Source organism: Lycium ferocissimum, chromosome 10, assembly GCF_029784015.1.
Source record: "Lycium ferocissimum isolate CSIRO_LF1 chromosome 10, AGI_CSIRO_Lferr_CH_V1, whole genome shotgun sequence".
NCBI lineage: Eukaryota > Viridiplantae > Streptophyta > Magnoliopsida > Solanales > Solanaceae > Lycium > Lycium ferocissimum.
Genome location: NC_081351.1, coordinates 57,804,502 through 57,825,515, shown reverse-complemented (window position 1 = coordinate 57,825,515; position 21,014 = coordinate 57,804,502). Strand labels below are relative to the sequence as shown.

The 21,014-nt window shown below is 33.8% G+C and overlaps 1 protein-coding gene across 3 annotated transcripts; it reads right to left on the bottom strand.

Moving 5' to 3' along the window:
• Nucleotides 1–4,097: 4,097 nt before the first annotated feature.
• Nucleotides 4,098–11,690, bottom strand: LOC132034392 (lipoamide acyltransferase component of branched-chain alpha-keto acid dehydrogenase complex, mitochondrial). 3 transcript variants are annotated; one of them, XM_059424735.1, is made up of 8 exons: nucleotides 11,655–11,690; nucleotides 10,003–10,149; nucleotides 9,490–9,615; nucleotides 8,597–8,970; nucleotides 6,478–6,725; nucleotides 6,205–6,293; nucleotides 4,508–4,735; nucleotides 4,098–4,388 (listed from the first exon to the last, which is right to left on the bottom strand). In XM_059424735.1, the coding sequence occupies exons 1-8, from the start codon at nucleotides 11,673–11,675 to the stop codon at nucleotides 4,275–4,277; spliced, it is 1,347 nt and encodes a 448-aa protein (XP_059280718.1). In that variant the 5' UTR covers nucleotides 11,676–11,690; the 3' UTR covers nucleotides 4,098–4,274. The 3 variants fall into 3 exon arrangements, with proteins under 3 accessions (XP_059280718.1, XP_059280717.1, XP_059280719.1); XM_059424734.1 differs by lacking the exon at nucleotides 11,655–11,690 and adding an exon at nucleotides 11,194–11,642; XM_059424736.1 differs by lacking the exon at nucleotides 11,655–11,690 and adding an exon at nucleotides 10,240–10,385.
• Between the last annotated feature and the right edge of the window lie 9,324 nt (nucleotides 11,691–21,014).

The following is a 21,014-nucleotide window of genomic DNA, read 5'->3' as shown; positions in this document are numbered from 1 at the left end:
AAAAAATAATTTCGCGACACCTTTTATGACCTAGAAACACAATTATCTTTTTTCTCTTTTTTGGGCTTTTTCTTATTTGGTTTGCTTTTTATCCTATCTTATTATGTATTTTATTGTAACAACAATAAATGGCTCAATAATTAATACTCCACTCTTCTTATTCATCGAGAAATTTATTATTTACTTACAATTTACTACGTACATCATGCATAAGTAGCTATTATTGTTCCAACATTGAGTTCCTTATTTATGGAGGACAAAGAATTCGAAAAGTCTTTTAGCAATTGAGGTTATAGTGAATTTATTAATTAACTTTAAAAATAGTTGTTACTACTTTCTAACCTTTTCTATTCTGACTTGGAGAACGCGAATCATATATCTATAGTTGATCATAGCTAACTAGATCACCAATTTTTTTTGGCATTTTCTCTAAGTTTGTTGTTTTTCTGTGTGTGAAAATAATGTTTGATAGATATGTAGGCTCAAACTAAATAATGACTCTTTATCTTCTTTGATTTATGGGAAAAGGACATAAAGGGCTGTCCGACTCAAACTATTCCCACAGGATGACCCCTGTTTCTCTAAACCCAAAGTGTGTTCGTGGCTTTAGTCGCCACTAAAGATCAATTTTTTTTCCCTTTTTTTTTTTTTTTTGGTAAAAGCCACTGAAGATCAACTATGTATAGAAAATGTATCGAAAATATATCATACGTATAAAAAATGTATCATTGTTGTATAGAATATGCATCCCTACCGTATATGTAAACAAATTATCTTTTTTTCTAATTGTTGTGTAATTTTTCTTATTTGTTTTGCTTTATCCATACATATATTATTATGTATTACATTATTGTAACAACACTAAATGGATTCACAATTAATACTCCAATGATTCTTATTCCATACGAGAAATTTATTATTTACTTACAAATCATACATATATTATACATAAGTAGCATTATTATTGTTCCAACATTGATTCACATATGTATCGAAAATGTATATCTATAAAGTATCATTTTGTAGCAATTTGTGTATAATAAATGATCATCAATTAATCATTAAAAATATATATATACATTCTAACCTTTTACATTGATTAGACACTAATGATATCATCATATTGATCATATTCCAACTTGATCAGAAATTTTTTTGGCATTTTGTATAATTTATGTATGTTTTCATTCTGTGTGTGAAAATAATGTATCATAGATAGACAATGTATCATACATATACAATATATAACTCGTATCTTCTTTGATTTAGAAAGTGTATATATAATGTCCGGATATATATATATATAAAGGATGATCATTCTTGTATAGAAAGCGTATATATAATTCCACTAAAGATCAATTATATAAACCTTTTTTTTTTTTTATAGAAAGTGTATCATACGTATAAAATATATCAACATATACATAGAAAATATATCATTTTTTGTATAAAAAATGTATCATTGTTATGTATAGAAAATATATCATACGTATGCATCCCTTATTGTATAATATGTATAATAAATGTATAATTAGGTTTTTATAATAAATGTATAATTAATTTGTGTATAATAAATATATCAACAACGTATACTCACTAATCATATTATATATTGATATATTTTAGTTAAGTTTTCAATGGTTACATTAATTATACACTAATGATTCACATATTCCATACACTAATGATTCACATATTCCATACATAATATGTATCATCAACGTATACTCACGAAACATACATATATTATACATTAGTATGTACATTATACATTGATTATACACTAATGATTCACATATGTATCGAAAATGTATATCTATAGAAAATGTATCATTGTTGTGTAATTTGTGTATAATAAATGTATCATCAAGAAATTAACGTATAATTAATACACAATCATACATATATTATACATTAGTTGAGAACATTATTATACACTAATGATTCACATATTATACATATTCCATATTTTTTCATAAGTATAGAAAATGTATCATTGTTGTATAATTTATGTATTAAATCAAAATACCATTGTTATTATTCTTGTATACAAAGTGTATCATACTTAGACAACGTATCATACATATACAATATATAAAATGTACGTATCATTCTTGTATAGAAAGTTTTTTTTTTTCTATAATTTTTATCATTCTTGTATAGAAAGTGTATATTAAAAAGGTTACAACTATCATTATATAAATACTACCGTTTAAAAAATACTTTTTTAAAATATTAATAATACTTTTTAAGGAGTTACCTTAAAGCATATCCTTTTTATTCTTCTTTTTTAATTTCACTTGATGATGATTCAATTATTTTTTTGTGACTAAAAGAAATTATTTGAATATATTAATATTAAAAAAAGTGAATGAAAAGATATGGTATATGGAAATATGGTATAAGAAAATGTACATGAAAATATACCTTAAAAAGTATATGGTATATTCAAATTGGTTTATTTAACTGAAAAGATGATAGTAAAATATTTGTAAATATAATAGTAGAAATTAGTATATTTAAGTTTGTATATAGTATATAATATAATAATTATTTGTGTATATAGTATATAATATTACGATGTACCTAATCTATGAATATATTACTCTATGTGCCAATCAATTGTACTCTACAATAACATATAAAATATACAATATATAGAAAGAATAATATAATTACTTATGGATTACTACTAAAATAGGATCTTAATTAATAATTGACACCCCATCCGATAAAACTTGACTTTCTTTCTGCCATCACATATTAATTATTCAATTTTTTTTCTCTCTCTTCCATGAAATAGGAAAATTAACTCAATTAAATTTATATTTGTATATATTTAATATAATAAACAATATATGCCTAATATATACAATAATGTTTGTGGTCAAATATATATATATATATATAATACTTTTTGTTTACTATACATAAGAAATTATTTTATATATAGTAGATACTACTAGTTAATATACATAAACATGATATTATATATAGTATATAATAGTGAATATACGTAATATATAAGTACAAGAATATATATACTTGTTCAAGGTATGGTATAATATATATCATATAAACAGTAGTATACTATTTTATGGATTAAAATGCTAGCTAAGTATATTGGGATGTTTAGAAAAGTAATTAATGTGTTCTGATATGTATTTTAATTTGGTTAATACTAATACAGGAAACTCGTTATTATTAGCCTTTTATTCATAGCAACATTTGTTTATTTATGGTATGAAATCATACATATACCCTAAATATAGAGTATATATTGTAGATTATGTAATTTAGTTAATAGTTGTAGATCACGAAGTATTTTACTTATTTATTTGTATTTATGTAACTTCCCCATTGCAGTTTTGTACCCTGATGAGTATTTAAAAATTAAGAACTGGTGAAGAGCGAAGAAAATAAGCTCCTTGAAATAGGCATTAGTTATTTATGCATCCAAGGATAAGACAATTAGAACGGCACGATCAAATGAATTATGATTGGAGATACGTATGCATACTCATGTGACATGGAAAAAATAAGAGAAGTCAAGTAAGAAAGATATTATATGGTGCCAAATATTGTGCTTTGTAGTCAAGGTAAAGTTTTCAAAAATTTCAATTAGGAAGATTCAGAAGATTGTGTTGAACTCTGAATTGTGTATCAAACAACAATATGTTAATTCTTTTTTCAAGTATGAGGACAACCAAACAAAAAGCGAAGAGTTGGAATGACAAATTCTTCCACAAAAATAAATGCTTTTTATTTTCCCTTTTAACATGCAGAAGTCTTTGGATCTCTACTCTTTATTTTCATTATCATGTAACTTCTTGTGTATTCAACTTTTTTTTTTTTTTTTTTTTTTTATTTACGCATTTGCAATATAAATTGTGTTTTATTTGTAGAAGAAAATATTATGTTTTATTTGTAGAAGAAAATATATTCTTGCGCGGTCAAATTCACTGGTAACTCAATAAGTTACTTTTAAAACTAATGCTTATTTTTATGAAGAATAGTGTCTGTAAAAATATTTCTTTTTTCCCCCCAATTGTTGTCACATTACGACAACAGATTCTTTCCCAAGTACAACAGCAAACTAGGTAACGTTGCATACTAACATGCCTTCATCTATTAGATTAGTGATTCTTTCTTTCAGGACATCTAGAAGCTCCAATTGATCTCTATACCAACAATACAATGAGAAGGAAGGCCAAAATGAGCCTTTTCTTGGAATGGACGTACATTATTTCAGATCAAATTTCGGATACGAGAATTTATCTTGTATGCAACAACAGGAGGTCTGGCTTTTCAACAAACTTTTTCCAGTCATTGCAGAACCTTGCAACAGTTGCTCCATCAAGAACTCTATGATCTGCACCTATATTTATCTGGAAAAAAAAAAAAAAAAACCATCCCATATGAGATACTGAAACATTTTTCATGAATTCACCCTGATTATAGAAATGTGTGAAGGGTGCCTCACGAAGGTCTTTAAATTACTACGTACCGTCATGACTGATGCAGGATATATATTCCCATCTTCAGCAAATTGTGGAATTTTCTGGATCCGGCCCATTCCTATGATGGCAACTTCAGGTGAATTTATAAGCGGGGAACCAAACTTTCCACCAATTCCTCCGATATTGCTTAGCGTAATAGTTCCCCCTGATATATCATCAGGACTAAGCTTGTTTATCTTAGCAAATTTCAGTAGCCGTGACAGTTCTTTTGTTATCTGCAGCAGAATGCATATCCAGTTAACACCTACACTCGAAAGGCAGCACAGACAGGCATTTGGTAGTATATGAATATATATGAAAAAAAAGATAAAAGGAGTTGATCTTGGACAATTAAAAATAGTATCGCTAGGGAAAGGGAGGTGGAGAAGAAAAAGTCACGTTCTGAGATTACATAGTCAATAGTTCTCTCAGCCTCCTTTCACAATATGGTAAGACAAATCAAACACAGAAAATGGATTACTTCTATTGAATGGATACGTGTATTGAACAGAACAAGCAAGATACCATGAGAAATAGCATCAGCAAGGGAAAGAAAAAGGGAAGAAAAAAGGGAAAAGACCAAATGCTGAGCTACATCAGTCAAAAAAAGTTTCCTTTCACAGTGTGGAGAGAATCAGATGCAGAAAATTTATAAAGTTTGCTAGTGTGAAGAGAACGAGCAAAGATACAGCACCCGATGTAGTAAATCAAGGATTTCTGGTTATCCCTTGATTAATAAACAAGGATGTCTATGGATATTATCAATGTACTCCTTCTAGCTTCTGTATTCCAACACCACAGTAAAGAAAAGCACTTCTCCTATCGTTTTAATTTCATTACAAGATGATCTTTATCAACTAGAATTTATTAAATTTTGAGCTGAGCAAATTCTCTACCAAGACCAAATGCCCACATCAGAGACCCTCCCCTGTGATAACTTCATTCTCTCTCTTTGCTTAGCATCAGACTGTTTGTATCTGGAACTACTTCTTCCTCCTTAAAGATAATGTTACATTTAACAACTTGCTTATACACTCAAATGAGAGGAGGTGCAAATGTTAACATGTAAGACCAAATCGACTCAAGGATAATACAAAAAAGTATAAATAAAATAAGCCGGTGGAATAGTTGACGTGAGCGCAAGCTGGCTAATCTTTGGTGGGTAGAGTTACCTGGTACCTGGTGGGAGGTAGCAGGTATCCGGTGAAATAGTCTAGGTGCGCGCGAGGTGGCCCGGCCACCACCATCATAAAAAAGTATTAAACGAACTATCCAAGTCCATTTGCCTTTAAATCTTTGTATTGTTCAGCCAAAATCCTCCTCTATTCGTTCCTCCATAATATCTCTTAACAATTTCTTTGTATTGTTCAGCCAAACCAGACACTCTTAGACTATCATAAAGAAGGTTGTACCCACATCATATGATACTAAAGTAATACTCACACACGAGAATCTACAGAGCAACAAGGAACTTCTACACTTCTTTCATTAGTAATCTCAGCCTCCAATATCATGCTCACTTTGCTCACTTAAGTGTGCATTTGTCAGAATCTTATTTATTTTTATTTTTTTTAAAGTAGATTACATCGAGCAACATAGATATGTAATTATATGAGAGGAGAAACAATAGATAGAAATATCATATTTCAGTGTAAAATAAACTATGACAAAATTGAATTGATTGGCGTAAGAGTTGCCAACTAACCTCCAAGACTGAGAGAGACTGAACATTTTTTATGTTTGGTACAACCAAACCATTTGGAGTAGCCATTGCTATTCCAATGTTGTGGGACCCTAGATTGTGGGAAGAAAACAGTACCATTAATAGGGACGAAGAATGTGCAAAATAAGAAGAGAATAACACAAAATCTATAATTGTCAATATGGTCACTAATCATGTAAAGTAAGCTATATTTACTATGCTGATGAGCAGGGGAACATTTAACAATGGAAATTTAGAATTATGCATTTGCTATACCTTTCAGGATGACCTCACAGGATTCTTCATTGAAGCGACTATTTAGCATGGGATGTGCAGTTAAAGCCATCGAAAGTGATTTTATGAGGACAGGAAGGAATGTGTGCTTGATCTCTGGATCAGAATTCTCATTCTGGAATGATGTCTTGAGCTCCACAAGTGCACCACAATTCATCTCTTCTACATAATAAAAATGTGGAATTTTTGCAGCTAATGTCATTGACTTAACCATGGCACGCTGATAACCCCTGTAGCATAAGGATCCAATAGCAATCAAAAAGTATTAAAAAAAAAAAAAAATGCAAAACCTCCCTTAAAAAGAATATGCATCTATTCTGGATCAACAGTTAAGAACTATGTAACAGCTTTTACTTTGCTGTTTTGCTTTAAATCAATGAAAAAGTTCTGTTAGGTAATACAAACAGAACATATTTTACCAAAAAGAAAAAAAAGAATATGCATCTAAATTTGCCACCACAAATTGATCGTGCATTTCAAACTTTGGAGAACTAGTTGCAGTGTAAAAAAAATATTTAAGCATCATCATAATCATAATATACTAAAAGTGGGAAGCTCCAAAGTGCAAAGTTGAATTAACAAATGTCCATAAAATATTGAGTGACCATTTTATCCTCCACTCAAACTCTACTCCTATAACATTCTTCGTACAAAAACGTAAACAAACATTTTATCATTATTATAGATTAAATATTCTTATCAGCCAACTGTAGAATTCACTTCTCTTTGCAACTGTAAAAATAATTGAGGAGTACCATTTAATACCAGAACACGGTCTTTATTCATCTACCAAAACGCATATTGTAATTTGAATGGTCATTTCTTTATTGATAGCTTGATGATAAACAGATATATATAGGCACAGACCTGGAAGCACTGAAACTATACAAATATGGCATATTCCACCTATGATTTTTGAATTACGATCAATTTTTAAAATTTGATATGACCACATATATAAAAAATAATTATTCTACTATTCTTGAACTAATTCTTGAGCCGAGAATAAATCATGATGTTGGAAGCTCCCGACTCCTACAGTAACTCTAACACCTTATTATTTCAAATTGCATTCCCTTGGATTTCTATTAGCTTTTCATTCTCTTATGAGTATTTAACTTCAAGTTGTATATATGTTTTGAGTGTTCAAGATTTAATATATATGTACAAAAAGTAAATTTTACTTCCACTGATTCATCATTTGCATCTTAATTTTCATTGAAGATTTTTGTTTGTGCTTATGGGTTATAATCTTTTTACGATGTTGTAATTTCCTTTTTATGCTATGTAATAATTACTATACAATCATCTCACCTTTTTTTTTTTGCCTTTTCATTTTTATAATATTCATATGTTTGAGTTGAAGCAAGATTCATATACGACTTTTGACTGTGTTGGGTTGATCATGACGGGATTGAATATATGTACCAGTTTGGTTTTCATTTTTCATGCATAATAGTTACCTTTACGAGGTAAATATTTTAGTGTGTGCATATATTTATATATGTTCGAGTATGTATTTGTCTTTAAGTTAAATTACTATATATGTCATTAAAGTAGCATCAAGTTTGCAAGTATTCCTTACTTCAAGTTGATAAGTTGTTATTCTTTTATATGTTTTGATTTTTATTTTGTAGCTCAAAGAAAGCTTAAAAATTTGAGTATTTTGGGATAAACGTGCGACGCACGTTCCCAGAGACTAGTCTTAAGAAATAGGGCAAAGAGTTGTGAAATGCTTTCGACAAAAATTTTTTGTAGTATGGATTACTTGGGAACTTATAGAAATCTGTAGCCAGCTCATCTAGAACTCCTAGTGACCATTAAACTTTGTTAAATCTAGAGATTAAGAGTGACAAGCAAGCTATCACACGTGCTTTCTTAGGATATAATGTCAGTTCTTTATTGTGGTAACATGCTTCTCAATTTCACAACACACACTTGAAGAAACTTGTTCAAAGAACACACTCCTATCAACCAAATTTTGTTCAAAGAACGTCTCTCACTAATGAAAACTACGCCCCATATGCAGTCAGAAGTCCCCAGTAACATTTGGAAACAGTAAAGTGAGCAAGTTTGAGTTCTCTTTATGGCTGTAACTAACCTTAGCTGAAGTGTCCTATCTTCATATCCCCCTCCAATGAGAGATGACACCTCTGAATGTTGTTGTTGTGCACATGCTGGTGCTTCATTAGTTAGTCCTTTCTGCATTGCGTAATTTATCACATCCTCTTTAAGTACCCTTCCACCTTTCCCCGTTGCAGGTACATCATTTATGTCTACACCATATTGCTTTGCAAGGTTGCGGACAGCAGGTGTGGATGACACTCCATCAATCTTGGTTTTTTCAGGCACAGAGCTGATGTCACTTGAACCACTAAAATCAGATTCTAGTGATGACATCTTTTCTGAAGGATCAGAAGACTCAGTAGGATTAGGAACTTCATCAACGCCAATCTTCAGAAGTGTTTCTCCAACCTACAAAATTTGTTAAAGAAGATGTCTAGTTCTTAAACAGCCTTGGGGGATTTCTACAGCTATCCATGAAGCATGATAGACCAGCTATTGATGTGAGTCCACAACATCAAAATAATTCAACAGACATCGATCTCTAAGGTACAAAGGAGGACTCATTTCTTCTTATGAACAACATGTTTGCTCAATATTTCTACAAGCTTAGTTCTAAAGCACACTACACATAAAAGCTAGTTTTCTATATGGCCTGATCTCTTTGAAAAGTGAGCTTATTCTCCATGTCCTTTGCTCATAAATTTGAGGGTTATCTTTAAACGGGACAAAAGCTAATTTTTTCCTCTTTGATTGTAAAATAAACGGAATTTGATCTTGGAATTCCTACTTCAAGATGTCATTTTGTATCTGCAACTACTTCCTGATGTCATCATTAAAGTGCAGTTAAACAAACAAATCCTTAAGAAAAAAGATTAAATACTAGAAGAATTTCAGTGTGGTCAATACACTATGACTACAGTGTTGTACCTTGACGATGTTACCAGGAACATGAAGGATTTGAGAAATTTTTCCTTTGTAACGACTTGTTATTTCAATCGTTGCCTTGTCACTCTGAACTTCACAAAGAGGTTGGAATTCTTCAACCTGGTCCCCCTGCCCAAAAAAAAAAAAAGAAGTACCAGAATGAATTCTACAAAATGTTTCATAGACTATATGGTAATACAAGTAATTAGGTTCTAATAAGAGAAGATTATGAGGACCAACTGGGTAATGGGCAAAATCATGAGGAGCAAAACATTTGCAGTTTGCTGTACAAGTATGGGCATAAAGATACATGTAAATTCTACTTCAAAGAATAATTGGCTTGAAGTTCCACCATGCTAGAGAAAAAAGCTAATGCACCTCACATCAAGTTACAATTTTAAAACAAGTCAACCAGTTGGGCGTCTAACATAGGCACATAGCTGAAAAATCATTTACTAAAGGAGAAAAAGTATGGCGTAAAATATCCTATATATTTACAAGAAAACATCCACTAACCTCCTGAACAAACCATTTGAGAAGTTCACATTCAGCAATGCCTTCACCAGTTTGTGCCAGAGGTATATCAATTACCCCACCAGCAGGAAGATTCAATGCAGCTTGAGTTGAAAAACTGTACCCCCTATGAGTAAATGAAGCATTTGACTGCCAAAAAAAACATGGTATAAACAACAGAATAACCAGATTTTGCTAACCTACAGAGAAAGTAACTTCTTCAAATTTATTAAATAAAACCTGCATCGAGAACTTCTGATAGGTTCAAGAAGAACTGATGCAAAACAGACAGATAACATGTTGCAGAAAGAAAACAAGTGAGCACCGTTGGAGCCACATGTATCCAAGGCTTCACAGTAAAATTACACTGTGTAGGTAAGTAAATTTTATTTATGTATATACTATGTGTGGAATCCCCTGATGTCCTTGTATGTTTACCTATTCATATATTGACATGGTACACTAAACATTCTAGTTCTGCCACTGCAAGTGAACGTTCTTTTAAAAGATGGAACAAATTCCATGATCTGATCAACTTTGGTGAATGCTACTGATGATTCTTAATCTTCACACCACTAGATAAAAAGAAACACTAACTTTAGAAACTATTCTGACACAGATTCGAAATTAACCCCACACGCAGCCGATTCTACCCATTACTCTATTTTTATTTTTATTTTTATTTTATTTTTTTGTCTAAGAATAAGATTCTGCCAATTACTTGAACAGCTGAAAACCTAAAAAATGCCAGATTACAGCCGCATCAAAATCTGCAGTCCCTGTATAAGTTGCAGCAGGCCAGTAATGATTCCACTATATTAAGTTTCATCTAATTTTGTCATCTTAATCCAGAATCTCGATAATCCCATATATTGGTTGGGGGGTGGGGGGTGGGGCGTGGGGGTGGTGTTGATGGTGGAGGAAGGAAAAACAAACAAAAAGCAAAACAAAAGGCAGTGAAAAGATCACCCTTTTGAATATTCAATTTGACAAGATCAACAAAAGTACCACATCACTCAGATTCTACTATTAAAGCAAAGTACTCTGACACACAAATAGTGGTAAAAAGCAAATGAATACACTCACCTAGCCTAGATAATCTTGAAAAAAAAAAAAAGCAAACTATTACAACAAGATATTATGCAACTAAAGAGTATAACAAAAGGAAAGAAGAAAGAAATCAAGAATTGTCACCTTACTAAATGAGGAAAACGGGGTCGTATAATTTCTAAAAAAGTGAAGTTGAGACTGACTATTCTTGGCACTACATAATACAGTAGTAGTAGCAGGTGTCATCGGAGCTGCCACCGGAGAAACAGAAAACCACCGGAAAATGTTCTGCCGGACAGAATTCCGGTGATAAATTTTCCAGCAAATCATGGTAATAGAATTGGTGAGAGTTGCTTGCTGGGATTTTCAATTATATTTATTGAGTCAGCAAATCAAGAAAAAGGGGGACACTTTAAGATACTATACTCCTATGAATGTGGACAACTATAGTGTGTTTGCTGAATATAAATTCTATGTCTGTCGTTGACCAAAGACTAGCTGAAATTATACTCTGACTTTTTTCAGAAACTTTTGAACATGATTTTGCTTCAGAAATGAGAAAAAGATGGGTTACTTTTGAAGTACTTCCAAGAGATAGTACTTACAATTAGAAAAGAACAAGCCATGTCACAATTCACAACATTGTGACCAACTTTTATAAGTAATCTTTGGGATCTACAGATATTACTTCAATTTATTTGATAATGATTTGTTATTATTCAAGTGACACATTTTTGTATTTGAGATTAACATAGCTTTTAAATTTTCCAATTGTTCAATTTTTGTGTTTACACAAAAATTCTCCTTTCTGAATTTCATGACTTCGTATTTTTGCTTTACTTGAGCCGAAGGTATTCGGAAACAGTTTCTCTATCTGCCAAAGTAAGGATAGTGTATGTGTAGTTAGACCCTACTTATGGGATTACAAACGAAGAAAGTATTTTTCTTTTTCTTTGCCAAAGTAAGGATAGTGTATGTGTAGTTAGACCCTACTTGTGGGATTACAAAACGAAGAAAGTATTTTCTTTTTCTTTTCTTAAAAAATACTCGCAACTCCTTTTGTCAAGAGGAAATATTACTATAAAATTATATTGAATTTGGTAAAGTAGTGTTTAAAATAATATCGTGGTGATATATAAAAATGATTTGTAATAAAATGCAAACTCAAGCTTGATATGAATCGTTGGTATTATATATCCTTTTTTTCTTCTTCTAATAATTGTCTTTCCGTTCCATTTTCTTCTCACCTCACCAAACTCAGGTTTAATAATATTTTGAAGTTTTCTAAATGGTAACGATCTCTCTTTTCTTTAACTAAAGGATCAGAACAAATGATTTTTTTCCTTTGAATATTAAGATGACCAAATCCACGTGAACTATTGTAACACATCATCAATATTATCTACTTCAGATAGACTGGCTTATTTGGCAATCAGTCATCTAAAGGGGTCAAAGTATTCGACATAATTTTTTACTATTTATCTCTGCTATAAATAAATAATATTATAGGGTGATATGTCGAATACCATTAAGCTATGTTAACATTTGAATTATTTAACACTTAGGAAATTTTGTAAATATCGTCCGTCACAATTTTTCTTAGTTTTAATTTTATTAAAATTTAATCTGTCCAACGTGTTGTACCTGGTTATTTTTAATTTGGTACCGAAATTCTAACTTTCTGTCATTTTTATTTTTTGAACTACTTACATATAGTTCAATTACTTTATTATAACACAATAATTTTTAATTTTATTGTTGTAGCAGATAAAATTTAGTAATCATATGATGTCTGTATACGGTAAAAACCGGGTCAACGCATGACCGATGAGGCCGGAGCCAAAGACAGGTCCAAATGGGTACGAGCACATTCTATCTTTGCTCCACACCGAGGATGTTGTATCGACACGTACCGACCCGAACCAAAATAAGCGTGGCGTTGTCCGAATTGTCTTAGCCGGATGAGCTGTCCGTTGGTCCATAACCACCGCGAGGTTAACACGCATCATAAAACCGTTCCGCCATTTGCGCTGATAATCGTACGAGTGTCAAACCGTACGGACCAGCCTTATCTTTTTTAGGATTTATTCATAAAGGCTTTTTATATTGTACTAAGGGCCCATAAGGAAAACCTATAAATAGAGGGCAACCCTCCCCTTTTGTAGGTTAGCTTTTTTCTCATAACATATCATTGTAACTATCTGAAGTATAAAAGCCCTTTTCAAAGTATTTTGGTCCGGATTCGTATTGCTCATCAACAACTGGTCTAATCCATCTTCATCGTTTAGGCATATTTGGCTTATATCATATACTAATATATTATTTATACACACGTATATATAATATATATATAATATATATATATATATATATATATATACGTTTCATACCAACTTAAAAGATTAAAGTTCATCCACATATCCTATTTCACCACATACAATCTAATTGCTACCCGTAATTCGGGGCAAACAGTTTGGCGCCCACCGTGGGGCCTAGGATATTAGTGGTGGTTTAATCTTTACTTCTTTTTCACTCACGATCGAAGAATTTGCATTTACACAAAAACGATACGAAATGGCAAAAGTCACTCCGTCATGCGTGAACAACAACGAGATAGTAGCTGAAAACGAGAACAACAACAGTTACGAAACCCACTCATGATCCAAATACCCAAACTTGTCGACTCGAGAGAAGGCCTCAATCGTTGTAATCACAATCGTGAGAATGCGTTCTTCCCGCCACCGATCCTTTGAATACCATAACTCAATTACTTTGTCTCGGGCTCAAGGCCGAAAAACGCCGGACACTCTAGATGAGATTAACTTACGTTTAATATTTGAAATGTTGTAGGAACAAGGGACCGCCATAGCCGAACAAGGGATTGCCGTAGCTCAGCTTCAGAGCAAGGGTGATAAGGTAGCGCCGGCAAGGCCAAAAGGTGTTACCGAACCAAAGCGGGAGGAAGCATGGATAGTTGAGAGCAACGGATCCGGAATCGGTTCGTCTCTGAGAAGTTTTGAAGATGCTCGAGATTTTGGCTAAACGGGTGGATTCAACGGAGAAGAGGGTGGAAATATATAACTCTCGGGTGGACCAGATCCCGAGGGCTCCACAAATTTTGAAAGGTCCGAATTCAAAGAGATATATTCAAAGGCCTTTTCCTCCGAGTGTGGCACCAAAGCTAATCCCGAAGAGGTTCAAGATGCCGGATATTCTAAAATACGATGGTACAACGGATCAGCAGGAACACGTGACTTCGTACACTTGTGCCATAAAAGGCAATAATGTCAAAGACGATGAAATTGAGTCGGTCTTTGTTGAAAAAAGTTCGGAGAAACACTCTCTCGAAAGGGGCGTTAACTTGGTATGACCACCTACCCGAGCATTCTATCACTTCTTTCGAAATGCTCGCAGATGCGTTTATGAAAGCTTATGCCGGAGCCAAAAAGGTGCAGGCCAGGAAGGCGGATATCTTTAGAATCGCTTAAAGAGATAATGAACTACTACGTGAGTTTGTGAACCGTCTTCGAAGGAATGAATGGAAGCGCCGGTTTCGGAGGAATGGGCGGCGCGAGCCACCGGACTCGATCCCGGAAGCTCGGCGCCTCATTTACATTGAAGGAGAACTTGTTGGAGTACGAGGTCAGAACACAGGGGAAGATGTCCATAACGTACGAATCTAAGATTTGGGTAGAGGATGATCGGCTCGAACTTTCCGGTACCCGTAAATATGAGCAAAAACTACGAGAGATCGAGAAAAAATTATGAACCGGAGACAAGACCGTGATCATGGAAAGATACCGACCATATTCTCGATCGAAAAGCCTAGCTTCGGGTCGGATCAAATCGAGGAGGCCCAATCACTTCTCTAGTAGAGGCGATAAACGAGTTGAGCGCCCAAGCCGATCGAGGCTCGTCATTTAGAAGTGACGCCAGAGCGATTCGGCTAGCAATAAAGACATACCGAGGATATCGGAGTACAACTTCAACATCAATACCTCGTACCTCGTCTCGGCTATCGGCCGTATCACGGAGGCTAGGTGGCCAAGACCATTAACATTCGACCCGGGTCAACGGGACCCGAACGTGATGTGTGAGTATTGTTGACACCCAATTTTGGCCCTCCTTTTTTATTTAATTAATTTCACTATGCTTCTCAGTCGTGAAAATTCCCCGAAAATGAGTTTGGAATATTTTCGCTAATTATTACACTATTTTTCGAGATATATTTCGCTGATATTAAGAACATTTTTATTATCTCTTAAAAATGACCAAACATCATATTTTATAATTGAAAAGGACTAAACATTTTTTTTTATAATTAAAATCATTCAAAAAAAAAATAATGTTGATATTCGTATATCAACATTGGCATTGGCATTTTTCCTTTAATCCTACTTATTACCGTATTAATCATCTTTTACTCTATTTTTAAACTAAATGCGTATATTAAATTACTTGTGTCATAATTTATATAGGTATACATTTTGTGGAATTAATCAAGACGAAGAAGCATATTTTAATTAATTCATTGAAATAGAGGGATTAGAAATTAATTATCTACCTAAAATTTGGGCCAAATCCTATTCCTATTTCTACAAAATCAGAGTCCAACACTCAAACGCCCCACCCCCAATTCCCCGCTCGACCGACCCGCCAAGACCCCTAAACTAATCAGCCTTAACCAAACAAGCCCCAAGTCTCTAATCCAACCGACCCCCCCAACTCTTTCCATCTTCAACTAGCAACCCTAACCAAACGACCCCTTCTCTCTCACCCTCCTCTCTCTTCAACCATGACACTATCGCATGCCACCCCGTCACTTCCATCACGCTCGCTCCACCACGACCCATCAAACTGCCAAAACCACCTTTCCTACTTCTTGAATCGAAAAATAGTGAAAATCTTGCGGGTTTGAAACTTCCACCTCCACTGCTACCACGTCTCTTTCCCCTTCGATTGATGTGGTGGCAGAGCCGAAAGGAGCCGGTAGAGCATCATATCAACCTCGATGGAAGAGGAGTGCAGTGAGCCGTCGGTTTCAAGGTCAATTTTTTGTTCAATCCGGTGGGTAAAGGCCCTCATACGCGCGAATCCGCCAAATTCAGAGTCCCTATGAACCTCTAGATTTGAAATCATCTCTGAAAAGGTGATTTCTTTCTCTTCCATTCACGATTCTTTTTCTGTTTGAATTTGATTTCAAACGATTCCCCCTTTTTTTTTGTGTGGTTTTCAATGTTGAATCTGAGGTCCCTTTTTTTTTCCGGCTATAAATACAACCCCTCTAGGGGCTGCTGAAGGACAAGTAAAACAATTAAGAAAATCTGACTATTTCACAAGGCTAGATAGTTGAAAACCCCCCTTTCTTTTCTTTTTCATAAGCCTTCGCAGCTAATAAAATTCGTAGTTTTTTCAGAAAATCTCGTTTTAACTCGTAAGTTTTTGGTTGCATAATTTTGGTGGTTCTCGGCTGAAACGACAAGCTTTTCGAGCGGATTCGGAGACTCGACGACAAGGTTAACCCGCCCGCGTCACCACGAAGGTAATTCTCAAAATCCCTCTCGTTTTAAATTTGTCGCTTAGTTCGTCCTTGTATGGCATTATGTGCTCTTTATGTGGTTTGTGTTTTTAGACTAGTTTAGGTCTAATCATGTGTAACAGCTTTAATCTTGAGATTGTACTAGTTTAGGTTCGAAAACCAAAACTAGCAATGCTCTAGTGTTAGTTTAATACCGCCTTGAATAGTTGTCAGATATTGACTAGTTTGATTTGTTTTATATGATCGCTTAGTTTAAGGCCAATGGGGGCTCGGGTTTAAATTAGCACAAGTAAAGTTGATGTCTTTGTTTGAGCTATTAACATACATTAGTTTTAATTCTTGGGTCGTTTATCACATTTTGTAGAGATTAGGTGTTGTTTTAGATTTAAATAATCTAAAGATGTCTTTTGAAACATACTCGAGCACACAGCGTCTTGATATGTAGACATTTAATTCAAATTTGACAAGAAAATTTCTCTAATTAATCCCCCCTTCCGGATTGTGGAATATCGAGTTTAGTGATCCTTTGTTTTAGCTTTTCTCTTTGTCTAAAAAGGTTCCCCGGTAAAATTTCAAAGTTTTCAGTTTTCAAACTTATTAATCTATGAGTTGTAGATGTACTCGGTTGATCTTCCTTATTAATAGCATTGATCAAATAGTTGAAATATGTTTTCTAACCCATTTGAGACTTAAAGGCACAAATATCATCCCGTTTTTTCAAAGTAGTTGTTTTCTTTTAGGATTGCCTATCAAATGCTCCGAGTGGTGTTCTCATTTGTTGATAATTACATCGGAGGGTTAGCTAACTTGATTTTTTAAAAGGCCAAAGAAGTCTTTATAAGAGGTCACATCGCTTTTCCATTGGGGTGTCTTTGTTTGCTTTGTAAACTAGTAAAGACTTCATTTTTTTTTCCTTTTTTGAATTTTAGTTCCATAAACCTCCCAAGTCATTTAGTTCAAACACTCACCGATTCTAAAAGCTCGGTCTTCCTCTAATTCTCCGAACGTGTTTGACTTAGCAAATGAGCTCCCTCACAACCTCTATGTTAAGTCGTAATGAATCACATGATCAATGTAAGGTAATCCTTAGCTTTTTCCTTAAATTCCGACCTTAATTTAGGCTTTAGTATGTAAATGCGTGATTAGTACATTCAATTTATCCGCCCGCCATTTGAAACGATCGGTCAAAGTTGTATAGTGTGAGATTAGCTAAGTTGATTGATGAAGTTTCTTTTGCTTGAGCAATATTTTATATAATCGTAGAATAGCTTAGTCTAGTTTTGATTGACTTATTAATACGCCCGATTGTAGTTGTGAATCCGGTTTAGAGTGCATTACATGACCTTTAATTGGTAACGTCTTCTAGTCCATAGTGATGGTTAATCGATCACATGGATTAATGAGTTCTCGTGCCCTTAACGTGGTTGTTTAAGATGCTTCAGCTTTAATGCTTTAAACTAAAGATAATGCCAAGTATGGACATCTAGATTAATAATTACCTAATTTTGGTCGGGATTCTCGTTTTAAGAAAAATTTGTCAGGTACGGGATCGATATTTAACTTGTTATTGAGACCATGATTTGGGGGGTAAATCTTGAACCACAAATACCGTCCTCGTCCGAACCATAGAATAGCTTGAGTTTCTCGACCATTGCACATGATAGTAGATATGTCCAAGTTTGTTGTTCAAATTTTTAATCGAGTTTTGATTTCTTAGCTAAAAGCGCTGCGGTCCCAGAGGCTAATGGCTCCTTCTCGAAGTTGTTTTATTTTTTTTTATGACTAGAAAGTCCTAAATGCCCATGTCCTTGTACCCGTTCGTGTATGAATAGCAGTTATGGTTGGTGACCCTCGTACTCTTTTTAGTCGAGTTAAAAAAATAAAGCTTGACTTGAAGCCACTTTTTGGTTTCCAACCCCAAATCTATGAATCATGCCTACCTCTTTAAAATGGTTCTCTTCTTTTCATCCGTCATCTGTCGATCGGTGAGAACACTACCATAAGAGAATGACCTTTGAATTAATGGGGCTCAAATAAAAATGTGTTCGATCGTCCCTTATTTGATTCGGGGTAATAAGATCGTATTGTTTGTGTTCAAATCCCTTTATGCGGCCCATCGAAATGTACACTAGATACCATGACTATAGGAAGCTTGAGTCTCTTTTCATATAAAATCACAAATTAGGCAAATGAGTTGAAGCATAAGGGATTCATTGATCTTTTTTTCTTTCATGTTTTGTTCATGAGAACAACTCTGAAGATTGAGTGACTAGCTATTTATTTGACCACTGGAAAAGGATATGCATCCTGTTAAGGTGTAATATGTTCCTATTCATCTTTAATAATGTGGAAAACATGTTGTTAAGCACCATACACATTTTTTTTGGCTAGAAGTAGGTCACATAAAATCATGCCATGGTCCTGTCTACTTGCCTATACCTGATGCATGCCTTAATTTCTATAATGTGAGTCTAACATCCCTGATGACCATGTTATGACTCTCACTTATGCAGACCTAAGCCCCTTTTAATGACTTACCTGCATTTATGCCTAAATTTGAATGAACTTTGAACTCTTGGTCACTTAGGAAATAATTGTGGGACTGCATTACAATATCAAATGGGGAATACTTTCTTTTTTCTTTCCAAATATATGTATGTCTATATTGAAACGTGGGCTAAAATGAATTACCCGGACTAAAATATAATCGGATAAGGCCCAGAACCGATCATCGTTGTGTTGTGTTCTTAGACCGAATTCTTTGTGTTCTAGTTTTAAATCCCTTTGTCCGATATGTGTGTGTGAGACCATGTTCTTTGATCTCCAAAATATATCATTGAATTTTTGACCAACTGAATACGATTAACCTCACGCTTTATCCAGTAAATTGTTTGTCATGATAAAGGATGAAAGGGCATTAGTTTTCCTGAATTTTTAAAAACAAAATCACTACCAATTCTGTGTGAAGATTGTTAGTTTACATGATTCATAGCTTTCTTGTTTCTTTACTATCACCCTTTTCTAGCTTCAATAGTTCAGACTATCTTAAAGTTAGTTTGAGTTGGGGGAGTTTGAGTTGTAACTCAACTCCTCCTAACATTCCCTAACCCAAGCGAGTAATCTAGTTTATCGAGAAATGAGCTTCCTCCTAGCTCGTTGTGTTTGTCTACCCAGGCATGTTTCATGTCTCATCATTATGAGTTGTTAAGGGTTGTAGGTCACATATAGAACTGTAAGTAAGCTGGAATTTTCAGGTCTGTTACAATTGAAATCTTTAGAGATGATTGATAGGAAGTGATCTTCGTATGGTTCAAGATAACTCCCTTTGGGTGGTTTAGTTGGTGTAACAATCAATGTTTTCCTTGCTCATTTTCATCAGACTTATACATTCTGTAACTCTTCAATGTTCTTAACCTTTTGTTCTGTGTTGGCATGTCTTAGTTTAGGTTTGTATGATTAGCTGAGTTCAATTTTGATCTAGTTCTGTTTAAGTGATTGCTCATGCCTTAGCCTTGTAAGCTTAATACAATTATCAACCTTTGGCTTAATAGATTTAAGCTTTGCCAGATTAGTAATGATCAGGCTTATTTCCATTGTTAGTTTGTAAGTGGTCAGCTATGAGATTGGCTTTTCCTTTCATTAGTAGCTTGAAGCTACTACTGGTGATCAGTAGTCACTCTTTGTCTAGTTCTTGTGGTTGTTGTTTGGTCAGTTTTAGTTGTGTTTACTGTTTATCCTATACAATACAATCAGCCTATAACATTCAATAATAGTTTGTTGGTTAGCTGTTAGTATAGAAGAAAAAGGAAGGCAAAAAATGTGATTGACATCATCCCATCTCTATCTCTATTCCTAGGTAGTTGTAACGTTGATCTCTGAAGTTTTCTGTTGACTCATATAATTTCCAAAACACCAAGTTGATTCTCTCCTTTTGACCAAACAAATATTTACTCTTGTTGAAGCATTTGTTACAAATCGGTCGAGTTGAGTTGAAAGGTCTTTTGCTTCAATTTTCTTCACTATCCTGTTCAGTAAGCATGCTGATGAAGTCTGTAGTTTGCATTTCCTTTTACTTGGCCTTGAGTTTTCACTTGTAGTATTTAGTGCAAATAGACTCCCGTGTGACGGATTAAGCATAGATATGTTTTGAAGTATTAGAAGAGGAAGATTTGATTCATTTGGATTCTCCAACCTGTTGATCACTAGTAAATTGGGGAATTTTGAGCTCTAACCTATTAATCACTCTAAACTACTGGTCTTTAAGTATCTTATTGCTGAAACTAAGTGTTTTCCTAATCTACAAGAGTCCCCTAACTGATTTCTTTGATTCATTGTTTTCAAGTGTTTTTTCAAGTGTTTAATTTCCAAACAATTAAGTTGTTGTTAGTTTGTTTAAAACCGGATTGTCGATACCAAAATCAAGAAT